At 46.0% G+C, this 25,586-nt stretch overlaps 3 protein-coding genes across 5 annotated transcripts in view; 1 reads left to right on the top strand and 2 right to left on the bottom strand.

Moving 5' to 3' along the window:
- On the bottom strand, positions 1-3,353 carry LOC128461687 (uncharacterized). 3 transcript variants are annotated; one of them, XM_053446741.1, is made up of 2 exons: positions 3,185-3,353; positions 1-1,618 (listed from the first exon to the last, which is right to left on the bottom strand). In XM_053446741.1, exons 1-2 carry the CDS (start codon positions 3,187-3,189, stop codon positions 544-546), a joined length of 1,080 nt encoding a protein of 359 aa, XP_053302716.1. In that variant the 5' UTR covers positions 3,190-3,353; the 3' UTR covers positions 1-543. The 3 variants fall into 3 exon arrangements, with proteins under 3 accessions (XP_053302716.1, XP_053302715.1, XP_053302714.1); XM_053446740.1 differs by having other exon boundaries at positions 3,242-3,299; XM_053446739.1 differs by lacking the exon at positions 3,185-3,353 and adding an exon at positions 2,885-3,178.
- Positions 3,354-8,436: 5,083 nt separating this feature from the next.
- Positions 8,437-18,089, bottom strand: LOC128461710 (claspin). Its single transcript, XM_053446767.1, has 24 exons — positions 17,868-18,089; positions 16,900-17,017; positions 16,035-16,429; positions 15,666-15,818; positions 15,407-15,472; positions 15,244-15,316; positions 15,037-15,139; positions 14,344-14,927; positions 14,061-14,249; positions 13,726-13,883; positions 13,446-13,633; positions 13,224-13,276; positions 12,904-13,091; positions 12,261-12,801; positions 11,983-12,016; positions 11,767-11,869; positions 11,515-11,636; positions 11,233-11,394; positions 10,830-10,951; positions 10,475-10,605; positions 10,237-10,357; positions 9,870-9,952; positions 9,171-9,332; positions 8,437-8,705 (listed from the first exon to the last, which is right to left on the bottom strand). The coding sequence occupies exons 1-24, from the start codon at positions 17,892-17,894 to the stop codon at positions 8,580-8,582; spliced, it is 4,002 nt and encodes a 1,333-aa protein (XP_053302742.1). The 5' UTR covers positions 17,895-18,089; the 3' UTR covers positions 8,437-8,579.
- A 939-nt stretch (positions 18,090-19,028) lies between these two features.
- ago4 (argonaute RISC component 4) overlaps positions 19,029-25,586 on the top strand; it is a 19,603-nt gene continuing 13,045 nt past the window's right edge. The window contains 4 exon segments of the mRNA XM_053446517.1: positions 19,029-19,205; positions 24,988-25,092; positions 25,095-25,158; positions 25,341-25,463. Coding sequence (XP_053302492.1) covers positions 19,187-19,205; positions 24,988-25,092; positions 25,095-25,158; positions 25,341-25,463 — 311 coding nt within the window. The 5' untranslated portion in view covers positions 19,029-19,186.

Here is a 25,586-nt window from a genome sequence, read left to right as displayed (position 1 = left end):
AATGAAAAACAGGATGATGGGAGATTGTGTTTTTTTAGGGGATATGAACGGTGGCTGAGAGAGAACGCACTGAAAACACGTGCAAACTGAAGAAACACGTGCAAATTAATCAATTAAGTAATAAATCAATTAATCAATTTGACGCCACATAAGGTGCAAAAAGTCACAACACGTGCAGATGTAAAAAAAACAACAACACAGGAAATGTTTCCAGGGGACCCAGAAACGTGATGCACATGCTTTGTGAAGTTCCATCACCACTGACGAGCAGCATACTTCAATAGCTTCACATTGAACTACAGCAGGTGCAGCACTCTTTTAGGTCCCCTGGAAACATTTCTGTTGTGCGTATATTCAGCTTCTTTCTGTATTTGCTCGTGTTGTGTCTTTTTGCAGAGTTGCAATGTTGTTTTCTCAATTTGCACGGTTTATTTTCTATTTGTGTTTTCTCCTCTGGGCCGCCGTAGAAATGCCTTCAGGAAAAAAGTGAATCGAGCAGAAATATTTTTTGTTTTTAACCACTTCCTGTCACTGCCTCCCTGCTCATGACTGTCCCACAGCCGCGGTGGGAGTGGCGTTGGCCACCGTGACGGCGGCGCCCATGCGCAGCAGCTCCTTCCTCTGGGTGAGGATGACGTCGAAGCTGGACTGCAGGCGGTTCTGCTGCTCCTCCACGTGGCCCTGCAGCGTGCGCACCCAGCGGATCAGCGCCAGGCGGCGGTACATGGTCAGCTGCACCTGGTGCTTCTCCATCTCCTGGGCCTTGAAGCGCTCGCGGTCCCGCAGCGTCCACACGGCGTCCATCAGCCCGCCGTCTGAGTCTGAAGACCGGCCCTCGTCCTCCTGCTCCTCGGTTCTTTCCTCCCGGAGGTTTGCCAGCACGCCTCCTGGCAGCGACTTGCGGCCGTGGTGTCGTGGAGCTGGTTCTCGGTTGCTGTTCGAGGGCCGGTCACCTTCCCTGTGGTTGGCCTTTGGTTCCCCGACTCCCACGCGGTCCCAGCCTCCCATCAGCACCCCCTCGCCCCCGCTCTCCGGGATGATGGGGGACATGCTGCCGCCGGACCGGTTGCTGGACTCGGACCCAGAGTCGCTGTCGCCCCACTCGTCACCGTTCTCCAGCTCCAGTAATCCATTCCCCTCGACTCCCGAGCTGCCTTTCCTCCTCTGCAGCTGCTTCATCTGCTGCTTCATCTCATTGTGACTCATCATCATCCCTCCCTCCTCTTCCTCCATCCTCCTTTCCTCCGCTCCATCCGGGGGAACTCGTCCATACCCGTCCTCCCCGGGCTCGATCTCGGGCAGGGGCTCCAGCGGGCTCCAGCAGGGCATGCGGGCTCGCTGGGCGTTGTGGTGATACGAGGGCGAGGAGCTCGGAGGGTCGCGACCCAGCGGGCCCAAGCTGCGGGGACGCACCTGGTTCCGGTTCTCGTCCCCTCCTCTGTTGCCCGTGTGGCCCTCGTCATCCCCCCCGGGCAGGAAGTTGAAGTTGCCGTCCTTGTCGCCCTTCCTGTTCTGAAGCGAGGAGGAGGACTTGTTGTTGGGGCCTCGCTGACCCCCATAGCCTGAGTTCAGAGGCTGGTCCTGATGGTGGAGCATCACTGACCTCGACTGAGCCTCACTGAAACGACAAGGAGACCACGTTACGGCACAATTCACCTTCAGTTAAACTTTTCAATTCCAGATATTTATTGGTCTTTCTCTTCCAGACGATCAAGAGCTTCAGTTCATATCAACACAACGTGAAACTGGTTCCAATGGAAATGAATCCACGGTGTTGAAAACTGTCAAGTACGGAAAGTTGACTTTGAGACCTTTTAGTTTGAGTCAGAACTATTTCACTTTTGAGAAGTATGCCTTCTTCTGAAATGATAATTCCTGAATTTGAAGGAAATAACGATCCAGTCATGAAGGGACACAAGCAAACACCCGTCCAAACAACAAGAGGAGGAAGAGAGAACAAAACCCAACAGACATCGACCTTTTCCAGATTGCAAAGTCAGGACGTTTTATATAGAAATGGAACTTGGGCGTTGAGACGTTGAAGATTCACGAGGAAAAGTGTGACACCGAGGACAAAACAACAACCCCCCCCCCCCCTGTTCACACAGAACGTCCTTATCAGCTGCTCGACTCCGAGACAAATCCCAGCCTGTTCGCTCTGATCTCTCCAGGCTCTGGGATGCACGCCACCTCCAAAGAAGTTCACCGACTTTCTTAGGAAAAGACAAGCGAGACGTTTCAGCTGTATTACAGGGAAAGGGACAGAAATAGACTTTGGAGGAAATGGTTTACCAAGTCGGAGAGAATGTTGCAGAGGTGAATCTAAAAGAACGGAATATAAGAAGGACGTAGTGACAATAAAACCACACAAACACACACACACACTCACACACACATACACACAGGTCGACCAACCCAGTTCCTTGTGTGTGTCTGTAACTACAGGCTGCTCTGTGCACTCCACTTCTATCACCATCAAATATTTACATGTCTCCTCAGAATGGAAATCTCTCTAATCCTGACTGCAGGCTGCTGTCAATCACTGCCCACCCCACCCCCCCTTATTCCTCCATCCTTCATCCTCCTCATCCTCTCCTGTGCCCGCGCGTCCACGTGGTGCTGAAGGACAGCGACCGTGCGGCCCTGTCGCGGGAGCGCGCACGCAGCAGCAGCAGCAGCAGATGTTTATATGACGAGGAGATGGGATGGAAAAAAACGGATCAATGCAGAAATCGATATATTTCTTTCAGTATTAAAGCAACATCATCAATTTTAATGAACAATAATGCGCATGTTTGTCTATGTCGTGTATAACGAGGCAGAAATAACAGAAAAATATGATAAATGGCATTGACGCGATGAGTGAAAAAATAAAAAATAATACCGAGACAGTCCTCGTGATGGGTGGATGTGTCTGATCTGCGCAAAGAGACGCACGTTTGCGCGCGGGCGGCGACGGAAAACGGTGAAGAAGCGGCCAATGGCGCAGCTGGAAGTGTGCATGTTCACAGCCCCGCGAGGAAAGTCAACACAACCGACGCCTCACGTCCGAGTCCACACACACACACACAGACCAGAGGCCGGCAGAGAAGAGAGAAGCTCCGCGTCCTCCTCTTGGATGAGGAGGAACCACAGACAGATGGAAAGCCAGCTGGATAACAACGCTGCGTTACGTAACGCTCACCCCATGTCGGTGCTGCGTCCTCTCTATCCTCCTCAGCACAAACTGACTCACACTCACTCGATCATCTCCTGCTGCCCGGTTGCATAAGACACACACACACACACACACACACACACACACACACACTCACACACACACACACATGGGGATATATTTGCATGAGGTTGTGGTTTTGTTCTCACCGTTTCTGGTCGCTTTGCTGCTCGATGGAGACGCTGCGCCCTCCCAGTGTTTCCCCTCCTCCTCCTCCTCCCCCTCCTCCTCCTCCTCCGAGCCTCCTGCGTGTTGTTGATCTTCCTCACTCTCCTCCTCTTCCTCCCCTCCCCCTCCTCCTCTCACCAGCACTGGAGCGACGAGACCGAGCTGACCGTGTGATGAAGACTTCCTGAACTGGGCTGGAACCAGGAGGAAACAGGATGAACAGAAACAATGAGAGGATGTGGGGGTTGTTACTGGGATGGACTTTGTTATTTTACTGGGATGAAGGTACAGCAACAAGTCTACACGCACACACACACACACACATAAATAAATAAACACATATACAGTACAAACATAATTAAACACCCACACACATGTACATATATATATTCCCTAGTCCCTTACCCTAACCGTAACAATCAAAACTAAATACCCAACCCTTAACCTTTAACCAACCCTTAACCTAACCCTTAACCTTTAACCTAACCCTTAACAAACCCTTAACCAACCCTAATTCTAAAACCAGGTCTCAACTCTCAAACAGTCCATTACAGGTGGGTCAGAAAGTGACACACACTCATCTGTGTGATATCATGATCCCGCCAGCCACATGATGTTCTGGTGTTTACATAATTTGAAGACCTCAGTGACATCATGATGTTTGTGTCTTCAGTCCGATGGGAACAAGCTGTTCTCTAATGTGTCCACACAGGCTCCAGTGTTTCCATTACAAGTGGACATGACTTCAGAAGAGCAGGTGACACATGGTGAGGACACAGACGTGATGAAGACGACTCTATGACCTCTTCATGTAAATATAACCACACATGACCTGACACCACATTTACATTTGGGGTCAAATTAAATTTGTCCTATAGAAATTGGACATTTTAAGAGTAGAATAATTTATAATAAATCACTATTGTACTGAAATAAGAATGTGATTGTGTTTTCTTTACAACAAAATCAACCTGCTCAGTAATTTGAATCCGATTTTTGTCCATTTCTTAATCTAATTTCTGTATCTCAGGTGAGAAATGTTTCTCATGTTGTATCTTCATGATTTATACATTGTCTCATGTTTTATTTATCTTATGTTTAAGTCTGTGTGTGTTCTCTGGTTTACCATTGGTAACAGAAACACACCTGTGGGGAGTGTGGAGTCAAAGATCCCCTGCAGCGACTGGAGAGGATCCAGTTCGAGTTTCTTCTCTTTAGTTAAACCAGTGGCAGTTTATAAGAACCACAGAGAAACAGCTCAGGAGCTTCAACGTCCATGATCTCATCGACTTTAATCATGTGATGTTTGTTTTTTTACAGTTTTATACTTTTTGTGAGTTTCTTTTTGTAACTTTAAAATAAAAATGGACTTTAGTTTGGTTCCACCTGTGTTTCTAACAACCAGGGCTCCAGCACTGTTCCTGTTTCCCTCATCAACTTCGTCTTATTGATGCAACAAGCAAGGTCGTGCCCTCTGACGGTCGCTGCAAAGCATCCTGGGAAATGGAGGAAAAGCATCCACTGAATTTGAAGCAGAACAGCAAATTCCTAAACTGCCACTGAGGCAGTGAACACACATCATTGTGTAGATGTGTGTGAGGCAAACAGAGAATGGATTTTTCTATATAGATCAAGTTGTGTACAGTTACAGGTTGTTACCCACAATGCAACACTAGCAGGCGACGTCACATCTGCAGCTCTTGCAGCGGGACGGCTACAGGATTTGACGTGGTGTGATATTTCTCCAAACTGGTTGCTGACTGCTTTTGTGATTGTCAATCTCAGATCAGAGGGCACGGCAGTTGAGTGTGTGCGTCCGAGTGTGTGTTTTCTGCTGTGTGTGTGTGTCTGTGTGTGTGTGTGTGGTATAGGGAGGTTACATCAGACAGATTTAACAAGTGTGCACTGTCTCTATCCTTCCTGCCCTCATCTCCCTGACATGTCGTCGCTGAAGGCAGAAATAAAAAAGCCTCCCTTCCCCCCCTTCCCCCCCACTCACATACACACCCACACTTCTCCATCCTCCCCTCCCTCTCTCCTCCAACAACATCCCCATTCAAGTGCACCAGCTCCAGGCGCCGTCCCTCCCTCCCTCCCTCCCTCTCTCCCTCCCTCCCTCTCCCTGCCTCTCCATCGTATCAGTAGCCTAAGCACATAAAAAATACATCAAACACAGCCGTCCGCCCCGAGGCCTCGTCACACGCAAAATCATCTCTCTCTCCATCTCTCTCTCTCTCTGAAAAAGACAAAAAACATAAAAAAAACAAGTTACAAAAGACAACTACAGAGGACAGTGATGAGGGGGGGGGGGGAGAGAGAGAGAGAATGAACTCGCAGGACTGAGGGTCATCTGTGAGGCCTCCTGAGGGCAGGCAGATTATTGTGGGCTAATGTTGACACCAACACACCAACACACATGAAAAGAGTAAAAAAAAAAGAAAAAAGGAGCATGACTTACCTTGTGCATAATAAGACCTTGTCTGAATTGCACACGGCCTCCAGCGCCATGACCCATTTCCCTCAGTTCAGCTCCACGTCGGCTGCAGCACCAGTCTTGGCTGTGACAGTGGCCGAGGGCGGCCGGCGGCCCCCCCGGGCTCCTCTGTCACATCCTCGGTGCCCAGATGCACGGAGTCTGCAGAGAGAGAAGCCTGCCGGACCCCGAGCTCACACCCGGCGCTCCTACAAAATCAGCCAAATCAGCCAAGACGTGCTAAATTGAACCACTAATCCAGCGCTGGGGTCGCTTTTATTTTTAGGGCCTAGATGTGAGCAGACACACACATACAAGTGTGTACGTCAGGAACACAGGCGAGCACACCCCTGGGTGCTGCAGCAGCTCGTGTATCTCCTCAATTATTCCACCCTCAGCCTCCTCTCCTCCTCGCAATCTGAATAAAGACAGATCTGTGTCCTCTAGATATTTAGAAGCCGGGGCCTCGATGCCAAAACATGTAACCTTCCTCCTCTCTCAAGTGCCGGGTGAATCAAGGCGGCTGGTGGTTGTGCGTTGACCTCCTAATTTCCTCTTGGAGGTTAAACAAAGTTGTGAGTCTCAGTTTGGAGGAAGTGGGGATGATTCCGAGGGAAGAGAGAAAGAACAATTAAGCCAAAGCTTTTATTGCTCTCCAACTTGCAAAGACGTTATTCCTATTAAATTCTAATTAGAGCTGATCTCTTGTCTTGACCCTGCAAACACAGCCTCAGGATCAGAAATCAAGTCTCCATCTCGGGTTAATTGCGTCGTAATGGTGCAAAAGTAATGATAGATGCAGCTCCACAACTAAATCTCTCAAATCTTGTTGGTGCAAAGCAACACGGTGCTTTTGAATTAATCTAAAATCTTCCCTTTCTGGCAAACAAACAAATCATTACACCTCTTTTGACAAAGGTAGAAAACGTAATCGCTGCAGTAACAACACCAGGATTAAGTCCCGTCCGCCTGCAGGTACCACAGCTCGCCACAGGCAGCGGGGCCCAGCGTGGGGCTCGTTCCAGAGCCTCCTGGCGTTGGCCCCTAATGATGTGTAATGGGGCCTCCTGCGCCCGCTCCTAACCCCGGGACCTCCCCTTAATCACCGCGGCCACTAATGAGATGGAGAGACACAGACTCGTTTGAAGAAACTCCCTTTAATGCCGGCCTATTAATAGCTGCTCGCCAAATCGTTAGTCCCTAAACTGCAATTATTCCTCAAGAAAAAGTGAAAACGAGGAGTCCCCAAGTGGAGAGAGACGAGCGATTAGGCTTTGATTCAACACCTTCCTCTGATCCGGGATCTGTGTCAGTGGATTTGATGGTTTGCTACTTTTACCAGGTACAGATGTGAAACTGAATTCTGTGTGTTTTGATGTCTGCGTGCCTTTTGAACTGGTTTCCTGTGTGTGGTTACTGGGATTATTAAAGTAGGCCCTAAACAATTTACTGAGTGGTATTTTTAAGATGAGATACAGTTGACTACAAGCTGTGTGTTTAAAGTGATGGGTGGTTTGTTTTCCTTCTCTTTGTGAATACTATTTCTAAATCTCAAGAGGCAACAAGTAACTGGAGATAATGTGTCCGATGGTTTTTCAAAATAAAAAACATATGAGATTTTATACATTAACCCTTTGTCAACAGTGTTTTCTCACAACCCCCTCCCCCTGTCTACTTATAGGTCCAGATCCCCAAATGCTTTAAAGTCTATTAATAAAGTTGTGTTATAATATTCACGCCTCTTTATCAGATTTGACACACTGAACTGCATCTGATGCATCGACACCATGTGATAAGCGTACTCTGTAACTCAAGCTTTTCAAACAGCCTCCTTCAATGTGTGTTACGTAAATAAACTTGTAGCTCTGGTGAAATTGTTTGGAAATTCCTTCTTAAAGTAATAACTTAAAGTGCGTTGGGTTTAAAGGTTATTCAACAACATAATACATCTTTAGCATTCAAAGTAGTTTTATAGACAAAACCATGTAATTTAATTCCCCCTCTTTTCATGTGTACATCAACATTTAGAGCCACACACTGACTTTTACTGTGCAACAGCGCCCTCTGCAGCCACATGGTGATAAATTCAGTTGAGCTGTGTCTTCGAGCGATGAAGTTGTGTTAATGAACTGAGCTGTTGATATTACCCATGATCCCCGGCTCCCTAAACCAGAAGAGCCGCCACCAAACTCCATTTTGAATACTTCATATTTACAGTCAGCTCCACAGTGACCAGTAACTCAAAGTCCCATAGAACAAGGAGGTTCAGGGTGAGGAGTGGGAAAGACGAGTTGATAACATGACCTCTGGTAACACTGAGTCAAATAGAGGAAACACAGCAACGTCTTAAAATACACTTTTATTTACACTGTAAGACAACGACATACAAAAGAAAAAAATCCCTATTCATCAAAAAAACTAATAATCCTATTTACACGATAAAAAAACCTTTTTAAAAATGGACAAACCAACGCAGCCCAGATCAAGTGGAGTGAGATGTAATGGACGATTGGTGCTGATGTCGTTACATATTTAATTTAATAATATTCATCAAGTAAAACACGGAGAGGTTCGCCTCCGCCCGTCCTCAGCCATAACTTCACCACATCCTTCGTTGGCTGTGGAAACACTGGACGTGACTGGTAAAGTCCTGGTTCTTACCAATAATAATAATAATAATAATAATAATAATCATCAGTCACGCCTGGTGTTCTTGCAAACTCAGTGGTCCAGGTAGTTGAAGATGCTCCTCTGGGGGCCTTTCGTCTGACCCGCAGGTTTGTTCTCTCCACAGAGACGTTTGGCTGCCGGGTTCATCGCCTCCGCCTGTCCCCTCTTCTTCATTATCTGAAGACCCAACACATGAAGTCCAGGCATTAAGACTCATTTAAAACACTGACTCTGTGCGTTCTAGGATTTGGACATCATAACACAAACACTAACAGGAGTGGTGGGCTTTGGCTCCCTCTAGTGTCATATTGGGCAAATGTCAGAAACATGAATTTGAAGCGTCACATTCGCATGACGATCACACAGAGATTTTGGAAGGTATTTAGTTTTTATGCTTATTTTAGAACAGGAACATCTTATGGAGGAAACTAAAATTCCATGATACTCTTGTTTAGAATTGATTTAGATGTTTTATTTGAAGTTTCCTGTTCCATTGGTCCGAGACAAAAAGTTAACCACAAAATTTGAGGTCTATGTGTCGCCCCCAACCTCTTATAAACACAACCTGGAGCAGTCTCCCTCTGTTGTGAGTTGTCGATCAGTGCAAACTGTTTCCTGAGCTTCAGCTTTCCTCCCACTCACCTGTTTCTGAGGGATATTAGAGTTCTTGGTGTCCTTCTCAGGAGAGAGCGTCTGAAACAGAAAGCCACGGCTGTTTCTGGGCGCCAGCGGGTTCCCGTCCGAGATGGAGGCCAGTTTCTGGAGGACGGATTGAGGCTGACTCAGAAGTGAGCCTCGCTTTACCTGGAAGAAAATCAATTAAACATAAATCATACGTCGGACAGATCAGAGAGGAACTGGTTAATAACACAGAAGGACGATCTCACCCCTCACGCTGCATCATTTCAGCGAGGTTTGTTTTTCGTAACATAAAGTACCGAACAGAAAATCAATGTTCTACTCCAGCGGCCACAATATTCTGACTTTCAAACAAACCTGTCAATTTACAGCATCAGATTCGACACAATGTTAAATGATCACTCAAATCTAATATCTCATGTGAACAGATCGTCACAGAACCACGAGATCTCCTCCCAAAATAAAAACCCATAGAAACGGCTTCAGGCCACGAGTGAGGAATTAGAGCTATTTTTATAAAGTCAGATGCTCAAGTTACACAAGAGCTACCGCCAGGCCCTGTGCAGCTGGACCCCAGAAGGAACGTTAAATGATGAAATGAGAAATTCCTCATACGTAGAAGTACAGATATTATAACAACCAATAAACCGTTGCAATATTTAGCCATTTCCGCCTCTTACGTAATAGACAGCAGTGACGTACCTTCAGGGGCTGTGAGGGCCTCTGGAAGGGATTGAAAGCTGCAGGTGTCGTCTTCCTCTCAGGCTGCGGGGCCACAGGCGACTCTGGTTTCAAAAAATGGAAAAAGTTAATTCGTGAAATAAACAGTGAACCCTTGAACTTTGTTTTGAAAAGGCGTGGCTACGTGTTTCTGTAATTTAAAAAAGGTGTTTTTAAATCTCGTAAAACATTGTGGTGTAGATTTATCATGTATATGCCCTAAAATATGAAGTTACTAAAATCTAAAACTCTTGAATATGATGTTAAACCGACTCCTTGCTCCCTGAAATCCTCAAAATGAGGGTTTGTTCTGTTTTCAGTGATATTGAAGGTCTTGTATCAAACAGACCTTTTCTCTGCAGGGTCTTGGCCGTCAGTTTCTTGGCCACCTTCATAAAATGACTGTCTTCATCTCCGATCCTTTCATCATCTGCATCCACATCGTCTCCTTTCTTGGCTTTTTGTTCAGACTATGAGACAAAAGACACAGAGAAAGGATTAAAGACGATGATATAACAACACGGTCCCTTGAGCTCATACTGAAACTGTATGTTTTGTTAATTAATGGTGAAGACCTTGTGACCTACTTGTTCTCTGAGCCACTGTTCTCTCTCCAGTCTCTCTTTCCTCCTTTGGACCTCACTTGAGTCGACGTCTTCTTCTTCGTCCTCCTCGCCCTCTCCCTCTGCTCCCAGTCCGTCCAGGTTGAAACCATCATCTGGAGGAAAGAGTCAAGAGGAAACTGTGAGTGGCACCGTCAGACGCTTTAGTTAATTTGTGGGATCTGTAAATAACCCTAACCTCTACAAAACTTCAACCATCATTATAACACTTTAAATTGCCAAGAATCTCTGGTGTTCCTGAGCCAAACAACTGTCACAAATCCATTATATTTCAAAATGAATCACCAGGACATGGTATTCGATCAGCCTGGAAACTCACCCATGTTTTTCCAGCGGAAGCGTCGAGCTCGCCCGGGACCATCGGAGTGCAGGTCGCCGTCAGCCAGGTAGCGCTCCTGGTAGAGCCTCAGGCGGCGCTTGTCATCGTCCATTACCTGCTTCCTTTAAAAACCAAAAAACATATATTTTAAAATGAGATGAAAGTCTTCAAGTAATCCACCTTGCTTAATGACTATAGGCTTCTTTTAAAAAGGCTTCCTCCTCCTTTAAGAAGAAAACGGGGACAAGCTTATCAGCTTATCCCCATCGGCTTCCCCTGTTCTTGCATTAATGCCTTTTAACCAAAAGAAACTATTTCCACCGTGAAAGATATAATCACCTCAGTTTATCCCATTACACAGACGTTAGTTGACAAACAGGGTGTAAAAGCAGCTGGTACTCACATGTGGATCTTGTTGACCTGGTCCTGCAGCTCTTCATCAGACGGAAGATCCTCGAGAAGCTCCTCTTCCTCGTATTCGCTGCCCCGGTCACCGTCCTCGTCATCGCTCCCCGCATCGCTGCCTGACAGCTCGGCCTCTGATTCCAGGTAGTCGTTCACACGCCTGTGAACAACATGCAAGAGGCGTTTGTTGATAATTAGGATTATAGCAGTGTTGATTTTATTTTTACAACATGTTACATTAAAAAGGAGCAATACACATGAAGTAAGATTTGATTCTTACATTTTCTTCCTCTTCTTGACTCGGCTGGGTGCAAACACACCCTGCAGCTCTTCCTCTTCTACATCGTTGGAACCTTCCTCTTCGGCAACATCATCTTTCTCTTCTCCTCCATCCTCTTCCTCCTATAAAGCCACATTTCATACATTCAATGTTAACTACATTTTATACACCACACACTTAATTAAGTTAAGGTTTGTTTATAAATCATAACAAGAACATGGATGACGTTTTGTGTTTTCAAACTTTTCTTACCTGTTCACTTTCTACATCTGAGAGAAGCCGGAATTCACAGTCCTCATCATCTTCCTCCTCCTCCTCCTGATTCTGCTGCTCTTCCTCCTCTTGGTCCTTTTCACTATATATAGAGAAATCACGATGAGAATCTTGCATTACTTTGAAATATCAATATAATATTCTTCTATCAAAAGGACTGAAGGTATGAATAAAAAGGAGGAAGGTATTCTGTACCTGTCTTTTGCTGGTGAAGTCATGCGAGTACAACCTAAAATTGTTAGAAAAGAAGAGAAATGTAAATATTGAGTCACTGGAAGGAAAAACAAGTTAAAAACAGACAGAAATGTGAATCAACTAAACACTTAAGTCTTAAGGGACATTAAGAAAATGATAGAAATTCTAGCATGTTGAAATGTTACCACCTTTAACAATTAGGCAGAAAAAACGATTTAGAATAATTGAGTAAACATTTAAATAAAAAATGTGACAAGGGGCCACACACACTCATTTACCTTGACTAGGGAATTTTCCAGAGCACATCCCCAGGAGCTGGTCCATGGTGTTGTCAGATTCCTCATCCCGGCCTCGCTCATTATTCTGGTTTCTTTCCATCTGCCTCTCTGTTCCTGTCTGCGTTGATGGAAACGCTCCTGAGCACAACCCGAGCAGCTCGTCCTCCTGTGTCGACCCGAGGCCTCCGTCCCGACCGGAGCCGCTTTTTGCCGTTGCAAAAACCCCCGAGCAAAACCCTAACAGCTCCCCCATGTTGGCATCCATGGCGTTTTCATCCAAACTGTCAAGGATCAACTGTCTCTTGTGGGAGCGAGGGGCACCGGGGCGAGGCCCCACGTTAAGGAAGCCGTCAGCGTCAAGCAACTGGGAGTGACCGTCGTCCTCCAGGGAGAAGCGGCCTTGGGAGTCTCCTTCCAGGCCGGTGACAGAAGCTGCTCCACCCAGGGGCCCAGAGTCAGTACCTGGGGATGGAGGGGCATAGAGGTCTTGGGAGTCCTCGACCGGGAGGCAGAGAGAGGGCTCAGAGAGTTTGCCAGAACTCTGAGGACGGAAAGAAAATACAAATTAAACCACAATTTCAGGCAAACATCAAATAGAATTGAATCCCCTGATGACATCAAAATGAAAAAAACGTTTTATTACCTTAGAAGCAGAGCCCAGGAAGCTGGGTCTGAAGAGGCAGGGGGAAGGGGAGCGGAAGATGGAGGGGACACCTCTTCCTGTGGAGCGATGATAACTCTCCGGCTGGTACGAGGTGATCATCGAGCCTGCGAGCTCAAAGCTGCTGTTGTGGCTGTAGTCCTTCACCATTGAGCTAGAGTCATCCTCTTCTGGAGAGCGAGGATAAGATTCAATAGAAGTAGTGTTATCAATATGTTTCATAATTTATCTTCAGCAATAACTAGACATTAGTTTGTGTTGAGTGAATAAACAAACTGAACAGGGTCCCTCGTTCTACTCACCCATCTTATTACCACTGTCCTGACCAGAAGGACCAGACCGTCTGAGACCATCACTAAAATGGAAAATAATAAAAGATAAATAAAGCTTTTCCAACAATAGCAATGACACCACACCCACAATTTATGAATTAATCTAAGGCTGTTCCATCATTCATTTGTAGGGTGCATGCTCTACAGTCCCTTATCAAGTCAGACAAACACACAGACTCCAAACGCACTTACCCAGTGCGAGAGCAGGAGTTGCCTTGGAACAGCATGAGTGTTCCTTCTCTGTGAACAAGGTCAGGAGTCCGCAAGGGCCGAGTCAGTGCCACAGGAGAAGAGCTCCTGATACTCTGAACTACACTGCCTTCCTCATCGTCCTTCTCCTCTTCCTCCCCACCGTCACCTCCCAGTAAGTCCTCCACGTCCTTCAAAAAGAGAAGATCAGGCTTGATGTGAGCACAACGAGATAAAAGCACAAATGTGTATCGCGTCATTGGTTTCAGGAAATTATTGTTACCTCTACTTCTGAATCATCAGTCAGCTCTTCCTCCTCCTCTTCCTCACCACACTCCTCATTGTCGAGGCGATTCAGCTCGGCCTTGCGAGCCCTCTCCTCTTTTCTCCGCTGGGCCATGGCGAGTTGCAGCCGCTGCTTCAGGGTCAGCAGCTTCTCTCCTAAGCAAAAGACCCAAGCTTGAACAAACCAGCGTGTTCATGTGGACCATGTGGCTTAAAAACGATTACCCCTTCCTTGTTAGCTGATGATTTTAAAATCTAGGCCCTCTTGTGCTTCATATACATTAGGACCAGTTTAAACTCTGGCCTCTACGTGCATGTCACACTGATCTTTACCAGGTTTGGTGGGCACTGGTTCGTCTGCTCCCTCCTTTACTGTGACAGCGACCGACTCCGTGTGCAGCTCCTCCTGCCCGGACGGGGTGCTGTCCTTGCGGATGATGTTGAGTTGCATGGTGCGCTCCCCTTGGGGCCTAACGGGAGGCTTGGCATGACGGAGGTAGCGCTCCTTAAGGGCCACCACACCTGATTGAAGAAGAGGGGGGTACACCGCGGATCATTAAGACTTGACACATTCTCGTTCTACATCTCTCAACATACAAAAAGAACCATGACTCACCGGGGTTGAGCTGCGGAGCCTCAAGCTCAACAAATGCTCCTTCATCCTGACACAGTCTAGCAATAGGTGGGGGGTCCAGTCCCAGCTCCTTCAGTCTGGCAAATTTGTCCCTCTTGGGCTTAGTGTGTTGTTGCATTAAAGTTTCTTCTGCAGCTGAATTAGAACTCCCGGCTACAGGTACAACCCCAGTTACAGGATGTGCTTGCAGGGTTTCAGAGTTAGGAATCACCGCAGTCGGAATTTGATCTGTGGGTTCAGCAGCGGTTTCTTCCCCAGAGTCAGAAACAGATTTCTCTACTCCATCTGCAGATTCCTGCAGGCTCTCAGAGAGGAAAAGCATGGGCCCAGATTCCTGGTTGGAATCGAGGCTTGCGTTTGCTTCACCGGCCTGGCTATGGCTCTCCTGCTGCGGGGACGAGGTGGCTGCAGGATGAGACACGGCCTGGATCTGAGTGCATGAGTGGTCCAGAGAAGGACAAGAGTCCTGCTCGACAGATGATTGCTGGGGCTCGATGGGTGGATTTACAGGGTGTGCAGGAGGAGCTGGTGGCTTTTCCGACATCATGACGGAATACTTAGTAGATCTGAAAAGAATAGGATTATAATTAACTTTTGACTGTTGACAGAATTTGTACAAGTGGTACTTTGTTGCTGCCCTGGCATGTGTGTGTTATCTATTAGGTTTGTCTTTACTTCAGCAACGCCATGGCGGGACCCTCTGGCCTGGCTTTCTTCCTGAAGAACTGGTCGATGGTCTTGGGCTCGGGGATGTGGTAGGGCAGGCCAGACGTGGACTCTGCAAAGACATGAGGAACATGTCAAAGATCAGGATGCATCGAAGACAAAGAAATTGAACGTGTTGCCACATCAGATAAAGAGACAAGAGAACAGTTAACTGACCTCTGACCAGCCTCTGAGTTTCACTGTGGAGTTGTTTCATGGCCTCTTTACTCGCTCGTGCAGCTTTCCTCTCCTGAGAACATCACACAAGTTAAATTATGTTTTTTGTATAATTTTTTTCTGCCGCATTTAGACAAAGTTCAAGCATTTTGCAAACACATACCACACGCTGAGGTTTCTCTGGTGCCTCTTCATCCTCCTCCTCGTCATCTTCATTCAGGAGAGGTTCCTGCAGTAATAGTTAAAACTGATCAATCTTCTTTAAATAAATTATATTACAAGTATTACATATGATACACTTTATGCATTTCATATATGAATAAAATGGTTCTTACAATTCAAAATAAAGGTAACACTTAACCAAGCTACGAGAAATAATGTTGATATCTTGATTGAACGATTCAAAATCATCTTAGTTGTACCTTGTGTTTTTTCATCTTGTGCTTCACTGCGGCTCGGATGGCCTCCAGAGACTCTTCCTCCATCTCCTCATCATCATCCAGACCAGTGTCAAACAGGTCTGTGTCGCCCAGCAGACACCCGCTGTCATTCAGAGGCCGAGGGGGAGGTGCGTCCTGAGAAAATGATTTAAATGGTCTTTAAATCGTACAATATAGGATTGATGATTTGGGTGTTTGGTGTTTAAGAAGTTGGTGTAGAGAATATAAAGTGACATGAAGAGGAACATGTATTATACATAACATACTTATTCAAAGTTCATGAGCAGATTTCAAACACATGACAGAAGACCAGAGGATAGACGAGAGTAGAAACCTTGAAGTTACACTCACCTCATTCACTTCAGAGAACCGGTCTTTCTTTTTTAGTTTTTCTACTGCTTTGCTGCGCTTCTCCTTTTTCTCCCGATGCCTCTGGCTCTTCTCCCTCTTCTTAGATTTTGCTTCCTTCTTCACCTCCTCCTGTCGCTCCTCCATTTTTCCCTGCGCAGAGTCGCTGTCTTCACTATCAATGGGTGCTCGGCTTATTCTCCTGCTCTTCTGTGGCCCCTTTTCTCTCTTCTCCTCAGTCTCCATCTCCTCTCCGCTGGAAGCAGACAACACCAGTGCTTCGGTCATGTTGACACTGCTGTCTGCAGCCGTCTCCTCCTCTTCCTCGCTGTCACTGTCTCTGATGGCGTTACGACGAGGCTTCCTGTGAGCAGTGATGTCTTCTTCGTCATCAGAATCTGGAAGGAAATTGACCATTTACAATTAGACAAATATCACAATGGTCCCACTAAATCTATTTAAGACTTGATTGATATATCCTGAATAGATAGATATGTTCTACTTTATGGATTCCATGGGAAATCACTGAATATCACTTAGGTCTTAACAAAACAAGGATATTAGGACCATTAGTATGGAAGTACAGGCTCTCAAGTTCTGTACAATTTACACGCTAATTTTCAAATATTTAAAGAAAATGCAAAAGACTATCACAGGCAGATTTCTCTTTAGCTAAGACTTGCAAATCTTGAGATGACATTCAAATACTTTTGACATGTAGTTTTTGCCTGTTAACTAGGAGTCATATCCACTATATACCTAAACTGTATAAGACAAATGCAACAGCCCTTAATGGGTCTCATTTACACAGCCAGGAGACCCTGCCCAGTCTCAGGTTAAATTGTCCTCTATTGTCGTTATTCTTCACCTGGAGGCTTCTCTCCATTGTTGATCATCTCCTTGGCCATCTCCTCTGCTGGAGAGCCCACCCCGCTGTCTGAATCACTCTCTGCAGCTGTCTGGGCCACAGCTGGAAGCCCCACAGCCTGGGTACATAACACAGAAACGTTATTCAACCAACATGCAACGTGGGTTTTTTCTGTCATGAGGAAATTGGAGTGTACTAATGTCTGGTTAGTAGGAAAAACATGGAGGCTCCCCTTTGACATCTATAATCTTCTAATAGTGCACCATAGTTGGTTAAAATACAATTCCCCTTGATCTTTTAGTGCAACATGTACTGAATGTATAGTGTTATGTAAAATATGAGTATTAGTATTTATTTAATTGCAAAAAAGAGTAGATGTCCATCATTCCTATCAATGCTACTCGCTGTACACGTTTTCCTAAGATACCAAAGTATTACATGTTCCTGTTATTATCATAAATAACAGGAGGGAAAAGACTATGTCTATGTTAAGTTAAGGTGAAACACGGAGGTCGCTTGTGTAGTTTAAAGCAGCTTAATTGCTGTTAAACTGCACCAATGGCGCCTCGAAACAAACCAAACAATAAGGCTCAAGTTAGCAGGAGACATGGCTTCCTCCCTTCTCCGCTTGTTGTTGGCTAAACGTGCACATTTTACACATAACTGCGTACACACGACTGACTAATATCCGGGAATACTCCAGAAGAATATAATGTACTGAGAGAACTATGGGGAAATGTTAAAATGCCTTATAATCACACATGTAATCGACGAGAACCAGGCCAACGCTGGCTAAACCCAACCTGGCGAGCTAGCAAAGCGGCTACAGCTAACGTTAGCAGCATTTATTCTGATTTGTGACAAACTCTTAATCTTCAACCAAGACTTATAACGAACCCCGACATGTGTCCTAACGTGATAAATCCACGATAGACACATGACCACCGTGTATCTGAGTGTTTCCTCACCTGCTGCTGAGAAAGGACCGTGCTCATCTTTGTCCTCCGGCTAGTTTCACGCTCTCCAAACACAAGAAGCCGAAAGAGACAACGCGTCCACGGAGCTCGACACCGACAGCGGCCGTCGGGAGATGGATGTAAGCAGGGGAAGAGGTTACTTCAGCGGTTTAACGCGCATTTAGAAAGTGTTCTTTCCCCGGAGCGGCTCCTCTTCCTCCCGCCTTCCACACGGACGAATTGAAAGTTTTGATCTTTCGCGCGTCGTGACAGCTGGTCCGCCGAGCTTCCGCCCCGAAGTGTCACTCTACGCGCTCCCGCCTCCCGATTGGTCCGTTTGGGGGTGAGTTGTATCCGCCCAGTGTGACGACACAGCCGATTGGGGAGTTGATTTTGGGCACCGGGGACGCTCAGGCGGGCGGGACAGAAAGACAAAAAGAAAGAAAGAAAGAGAGAGAGAGATACAAGCAGAAAGAAAGAGAAAGAAAGAGAGAGAAAGAGAGAGAGATAGGGAGAGAAAGAGAGAGAGATATAGAGAGAGAGACAGAAAGAAAGAGAGAGAGAGAGGGAGAGAGAGACATAGAGAGAAATAAAGACAAACAAAAAGACAGACAGAAAGAAAAAAAAAAGACAGAAAGACAGAAAGACAGAAAGAAAGACTCAAGTAAAGGAGATATAGCTGGAAAATCTACTTAAGTACAGTAACAAACTATTTGTACTTCGTACATTTGACTTCAGTATGAGTAGTAGTACTTTTAGTACATTGGTCAAGATAAGATCAGATCAGATAAAATAAGACAAGACAAGATAAAGATAAGATAAGATAAGATAAGATAAAATCAGACAAAGTAAGATAACATACAAAAATTATAATATGATACGAGAAGTTTTGTTTCTAAATGTGCAGTATTCAATCAAAACCACACCCACATGTATCAATAACATGAAAATATAAAACATACAAAATACACGTTTATTGTATAAGTACAAAAGGAATATGCATATTTATATATGTATATTTTTTGTTTCTGTCCCACTCCTCCCTGGATCAGTAAAGTTGGACCAGCAAGTGCGCTCGGAGTGGGGGTGGTGGTGGAAATTACGCATGCGCACTGCGGCTCAAACGGTCTGTAAGTGGCGCATGCGCACTTACAAATCTTCAGAAGCAGCAGCAGCGGTGGTTCGGCTCCCTCGGTCCAAGTCGTCCACGCATCTATTTTATTCCCTTTTCTTAAAAATTAGCCCCTTTAAGCTTCGCGATACCGCCCCCAATATCAGCGTCGGGACGGAGCCGCCAGGCCGGGACAGAGACGGAGAGCGAGGACTCGGCCATGGAAGCCCTGGGACCAGGTAAGCGATTTGAGAAACGTCGGGGGAGCCCGAGCGGCGGCGGAGGCAGGAAGCCGAGTGCGGGACGCGTGTGGGCCGGTGCGTCGCTTCACTGGGGGCCGCGGCTTCAAGCGAGGCCTCGACGCGCTGACGGGGAAAAACAAACCCGAGGCCCTGTCCGTGTGCGGGGTGTGCAAATATGCGTGGGAGCGTATTCACACCGACAGGGGGGGGGGACCACGGTTCTCCTCCACGCGGGGACAGCGGGTGTTTTTTCACCCGTCGTCCACTCGTGTATGCGCGGGTTTTATTCCCCCGGCTCGTCGTGTCGGGGCTGGCATTGTGCGACTGGGGGATTTAACTAGGGACCTTCCTTCCGCGTCGTGGTGCTGTGTTTACGTTGTTTGTCCGCCGTGTGCGTGTCATTTCCTCCGCCGCACGGTCGCGACCCCGTTTCAGCACACGACCCCCACAAAGGAGGCGTCGAAATTATCTTTAAAATATCCCGTTTTTTTTTACCACCCTGCGTGGAAACCGTTCGATTCCGCAGGAACAGCGCGTCTCTCTGCCTGCGTGCAAGATGACAGCGGTGGGTGGAAATACAAGATGAATGCCAGCACAACACATGTTGGTGGCGTTGAATGGGCAGAGACGCGTTATTTTATATTTGTGTGTGTTTGTGTGTGACTCGTAATTTCCGTGGTGTTGCTGTCACTGGCACCTCTCCTCGGGCAGCAGCAGCCATGCGCCCGTGAGAGCGCAGCAGGGAGGGATGGAGCTGTTTCTATCGATCACATCTGCAGCCCGGCTCCATATTACTCATCTCCTATATGATAACAAAGGCACTTGGGTGTTTTGTGTGTGTGTGTGTGCGTGTAGCAGCGGTGCAGTCTAACCATGACGCCTGCAGAGGATGCACACCAAAATCCATGCAGTGCGTTTTTAAACTGTCACATGCACAAAACCTTTTCTCTTTGTGAATTGGATGCATCTCGCAGGATAAATCCACCAGTTCTTGCAACAGGGAAGAAGCTGTTTGTGTGTTTTTTTTTTTTTGTCGCTCGTCCACACACATCTCACACTGACTGCCAGAGAGATGCTGTTGGCATGAGGAGGAGAACCAAGATGTATTATTTGAGGAGGGAATTTGGTTTTGCAGCAAAAATGAAGCTACCATAGGGACAGTGGGCGACAATAATGTTCAACCGTCCACAGGTGTGTGTGTGTGTGTGTAGGTCCTGGTGGCTCCATTGTCTCACACACAATCAGTGCAGGATTTGGGAGTTTTAATTCAGCAGCTGCAACAAAATTAAACTTGTACTCTCTCCCATTTTACCAGCGAGCTCCCTTTTTTATAAATAGTTGTATTTAACAATTGTCTACGTCCCTGTGTGGAGTGTAGCTGCAGATTCTCATATCGCACAAATGAGTAACACACACAACGATAGACGGGTAATGAGTGATGTGATGTTTGTGGCTAATGTAGGGGAAAAAAAATACAAAACAGGTTCACGATACAAACAAGAGGATCATTCATCAAGTTGTGTTTTTGAAACCGCTTTGTATGCGTAAACATTTATGTAAACTTGTCGGCATGTTGACGTTTACAGGTACAAACGTAAATGTGAAGACTGATGAGGAACACAACTTGTTTTTAAAGGACAACTTTTTCAAAATAATGCTCCATATTCTCTACTCGAGTTGCAGCTGTATTAAGAGGCACACTCTTAGAATGAGATCGTTAAATATCACCTCCCACGAAATTGGCCAAGTAGTAGCAGCCAAGTCGTTTACTAGAGTGAGGCTGCATTGGGCCACAGCTGGAGGTCCTGTCATGCAACGGCTCAACAATAGAACCTCCTATGGTTCAGTTTTTGCAGATTTCTTAAGGAGCATGTCATATTATTGGTGCTTTCGCTTCACTGTGGCTGGATTCATATCGGCAGGGCTGCGGTGATTTCACAGGGCGGCCTTCTTTCTTCTTTTGTTTCTGAATTTGTGAAGTCCAGCTGTTTAAGGAGTAGAGTACAGACTCGCAGGAAAAACGTATAGATGGAGGCGAACTGACAGTTTTGTGTATGTGCTGTGAACTGTGGCAAAGCTGAGTCGACTGAAGTTGAGGCGTTTTCGGCCTAAGTGAGAGTTTCGCTAGGATCCCAAAACAATTGCATGACTCAATTTCATGAAAAATTGCAGCACAAAGGAAAAGAGCCAGGAGGAAGTTAGAAGAAACAACCACAGTTTCTGATGAGAATTCAAATTTCAGCTACCACACATGGACATATTTACACTGCCGGGTGGATATTTACATTTGGTGAATGGGGAGGAAGCCTTTCTCTTTGTCCCATGCTCTGTGTATTGTACCTTTTTGGAATCCAGGTGACTTGTAGTTGTGGGCGTCACAGCGCTCCCACTTCAGTGCTGTTAACTCTGACTCATGCTCAGCTGAAGCCCGGCTGTCCCACGGCTCCATCGCACTGTTGTTAACCAGGGAAGCACGTAGTGTTAGTGCACGTGCAGCAAGCGTTGCTCTACACACTGATGGTGTTTAAACATCGGATTGATGTAGAAACGGTAGAAGGAAGACGAGCAGCTGATAATCTTTGTCTCGCGTCGCTCCTTGAAGCTTTTGTGTTTTATTGTCTTTACCAGGAAAAGCTCATTTCACTTCCTCTGTGACTCAAAGTGTTTTAAACCAAGACTTAGATGTCACAGTTGTAAAGACTGCAGGGCGTCTTTGTGTTATACCTTGAGAAGTTAGTCTGTCGGAGAGGAAGTGTTTCAGTGATCTTCAAGATGAGGACATGGCTGCTAAAGCTGTGTATAAAAACACACAAATATAAGTTGTTATCCAGAGTAAAATGAAGTTCTTCATAATCTTTAGAACTTTTTATAGCGTAAATTTGTAATTTAAGTCATAAAAGGTTTTCATGGTTGATGGGATGCTTTCTCCCAGAGCGTTGCTGTAGTTCCAACCAACACAGCACTACATGTTTTTGCTGCTGGAATTAGTTTTGACATCATCTGGTCAGAGCTGAGAAGATGAATCAATTAGTCAGATATTCTGTAGCTCCTCAGATGTGAGGATTTGTCTCACCTGGATATCTTTGGATTTTGGAATTTTGTTTAGGAATTTAAAAATGCCAACATTGGGCTCTGGAAAGATGCGGTTGACATTTTATTTTTCCTAACTTTCATTGTTGCCATTGCTTGTGCAAGTAAACAAGCTTTTTTTAAAGGAGAGCGGTTCAAGTTACAAACAGGTTCAGAGCTGAAACAACCGGCTGATTTTAAAAACTCACGGACAGAAAGTTAATCAGCTACTGTTCGATATTCAGAGTAATAATTTCAATTTATTTTTAACCATCGTACATTCACCATCTCCGGCTTCCCAACTGGTTTTCACTGAGAACATCTTACGTTTTCTAGACTTGATGATTGATCGACTTATCAAGGAAAATACCGGTCAGATCAATTGATAATGAGGACGTCAGAGTTGGGTGTGGTGATGTGGATGGGGGGGGGGGGGGAGGAAATGGAGAAGTAGCAGAGTAAGGATGGGTTCTGGCGTTTCTAAACGTGGTAGCATGGCAGCTGAGGAGGCTATATTTAGATACAGGTCTGTTTTTGGTGAAAGTGGAAGAGGACGACCTCGGACTCACTGAGCTTCACACGCACACACACACAGTGTAAAAGCCTTTTCTTTTGTACCTGCATGCACCCAGTGAGCAGAAAGAATAGAAATATACATACAGATATTAATGTCTTGTATTGTGCTTTGTCTCCTCCAAAAATAGCGAAGAGTCTTACATTTGATTTACCAGAGTCTTTTATAATGTCTCTTGCCTGCTGTCAGGGGACGTAACCAACCTATAAACATGAAGTGGGACAATAAGACACTTGTTATTGTGACTCAACATTAAAATGCACTGTTTAGTTTATTATCATGAGGAATTATTGTTGTATGCTGCAGGGAAATACAGACACATTTAATAAATAGTTTTTCTGAGATTTTATTGAAGTAAACAATAGATTTTGTGTTCATAGTTTGTGACTGTGGTGTTGCATTTAATTCAAACTTCTTCTCCACCTCCTGTGCAAAAAGAAAAGAGAACTTTCCACAAGACGTTTACACACCTTGAACGCAAAGCACCCAAAAAATGGAGGGAAGAATACATGTTCCTCAATGACAACTTCATTCAAATTCATTCAACTTCAGTGCACTTGAAATGTTGCAGCGTGCCTGTGACACATGATGCAACGCTAAGCTTTGTCAGGGTGCAGCACAGCGAAGAGAAACTTGTGTGGCCATCAGTCGCAAGTCGAGCGAAACCATCCGATGATTTTAATCCAAGTCTTGACAGAAAGCAGCATCAATGTGCACCGACCGGCTTCTTAGGTGGGACCGTGTAATAAAGAGGAATGATGTTACAATCAAGCTGATGGTTTGTCTGTAGGAAAGAGGAAGAGGAGCGGGAGAAGGAGGCGTGGGTAATCGGGGTGTGGGGGCGGGGGTGATTTGGGGCCCCGGCTACATGAGGACATGTTGGGAAGCGTGTTTTCAGGAAGTGATGGGGAGGGTCCCGATTGTCTGTGTTCTTGCGCTTCACTTGCTAACTGGAGCGTGCGGGTGCATGCAGTTCAGGAGGACCCCTGCAGTCTCTCAGCCGTCGGTTGACAAAAGCATTGAGCCGCCGCCTCCCCCCCCCCCCTTCACTACCACCAAGGAAATATTATTTTAACTTTATATTTCTGTTTATATTTTTGTCTTGAGTGTGATCTTCAGTCCCAGCTAAAAGCACAAATAACCTCCCCGTGTCCTCTTTGAGCATTTAGCAGTTTTTACCAGCATCGGTGCCTCCTTCCCTCAAATACTATTTAAACAGGTTATAATAAAACGTATGATTGACGACTCATTATCAAGGTTTCTGTCACTAGCAGCAGCCTCGGGTCTTAAGTATTTAAAGCCTTTCAGACGTAATGCACCTTCATTGCCTGCAGCTACTACTGCAAAAGTATAGGATTCACAGGTACCACACCTGCGTGAATGCACAAACACAAAGTACAAAGTACATGTGATGTGTATGGGATGCGTGTGTGTGTGTGTGGCGTGCACTTCTTAACGGTAATCCCAGACCCTCCGTGCGGCTCCCCTCCATATGGCCCTGCTGCTGTCTGTCTGAGAGGATCTCGCCCTTTGTCTCTCGGCGTGAGGGGTGGGCGCCCTGTGTATTTGGGTGGAGCTGGGGGCGGGCCGAAGGATAATTGTTGTCATTGTTTCGCCAGCCCCTTGTTGACCCATGTAGGTCAAGGCGCCGGAGTGGCACATCAGTCAAAGCGTATACATGTGCGCCTGTGTGCGATGCGAGGCCTATTTCAGTGCATTCAAGCAGGTGTCACTGATGAGATGGTTTGCAACGAGCTTGGCGTTGGCCGGCGCTCATTCATCCTTCAAGTCTGACATGAGTCATGACCCTATGACACAGAATGAAGAGATGAATGCATCCTCGCTCCCACTGCTCCTGTTGGAACACAAAACGGATTTCCATGCGAGAGAACAGCAGGAAAATTCACAGCCATTGTCGTTTCTAACATATTATGCAAAAAAGCAAAAAAAGGAAATGTGTATTCACCATTTAAACTCAACAAAGTGAAACTGACATGTATTAGTTGCATTGTCAGTTTAAGCCCATGTTAACCCTGAGCCAGTGCCAATCATCAGTTCTCATGTAGAGAATAATTGAGTGTATAACTGCACATTAAATAAATAAATAAACACTTTCCTTCTCCCTGCTCTCTGCAGGCCCACCAGCCCCTCCCTCTCTGTTCCAGCCTCCGCGGCGTCCCGGTCTCGGCACGGTGGGGAAACCCATTCGGCTCCTTGCCAACCACTTCCAGGTGCAGATTCCAAGATTGATGTCTATCACTATGATATCGACATCAAGCCTGAGAAACGGCCTCGGAGGGTCAACAGGTAAAAACCTCAAGAAAGTCTTCACTTATCTTAGCTTCTTATTTTAAAACGTCAATTGCATCTGATCTGTAGCCCTCCTAACCTAAGACTACTTGTTTCTCTGGTGCAAGAAGTTTTTGTTTACACCGCCCTCCAGGAATGTTTCCTCACCCGCTGTGTGTGTTTGTGTCTCTGCCTTCTAGGGAGGTGGTGGACACCATGGTGCGGCACTTCAAGATGCAGATCTTTGGAGACCGGCAGCCTGGCTACGATGGGAAGAGGAACATGTACACAGCACATCCACTGCCAATAGGAAGAGACAGGGTTAGTATCTCACACAACGTGACCTCCCACTAGTTTGTGTGTGTAGTAAAACTCTGCCTGCTCTGAGGAATTCAAAGAGCGGAAGTGTTTGGATTCAAACCAAGTGATTTGTTCAAACAAGTGAA

Source organism: Pleuronectes platessa, chromosome 18, assembly GCF_947347685.1.
Source record: "Pleuronectes platessa chromosome 18, fPlePla1.1, whole genome shotgun sequence".
Lineage (NCBI taxonomy): Eukaryota > Metazoa > Chordata > Actinopteri > Pleuronectiformes > Pleuronectidae > Pleuronectes > Pleuronectes platessa.
Note: the sequence above shows the minus strand (reverse complement) of the source record. Positions and strands in the feature narration are given on the sequence as shown.

Coding starts and splice junctions, on each gene's coding strand:
- LOC128461687 (XM_053446739.1), bottom strand. CDS start 3,003: ATGCACACTTCCAGCTGCGCCATTGGCCGCTTCTTCACCGTTTTCCGT. Junction 1,619..2,884: donor CCATCACGAGGACTGTCTCG/GTATTATTTTTT, acceptor TTGTCGTTTCAG/TGAGGCTCAGTCGAGGTCAG.
- LOC128461710 (XM_053446767.1), bottom strand. CDS start 17,894: ATGAGCACGGTCCTTTCTCAGCAGCAG. Junction 13,634..13,725: donor CTGATGATTCAGAAGTAGAG/GTAACAATAATT, acceptor CTCTTTTTGAAG/GACGTGGAGGACTTACTGGG. Junction 11,870..11,982: donor ACTTCACCAGCAAAAGACAG/GTACAGAATACC, acceptor CTCTATATATAG/TGAAAAGGACCAAGAGGAGG.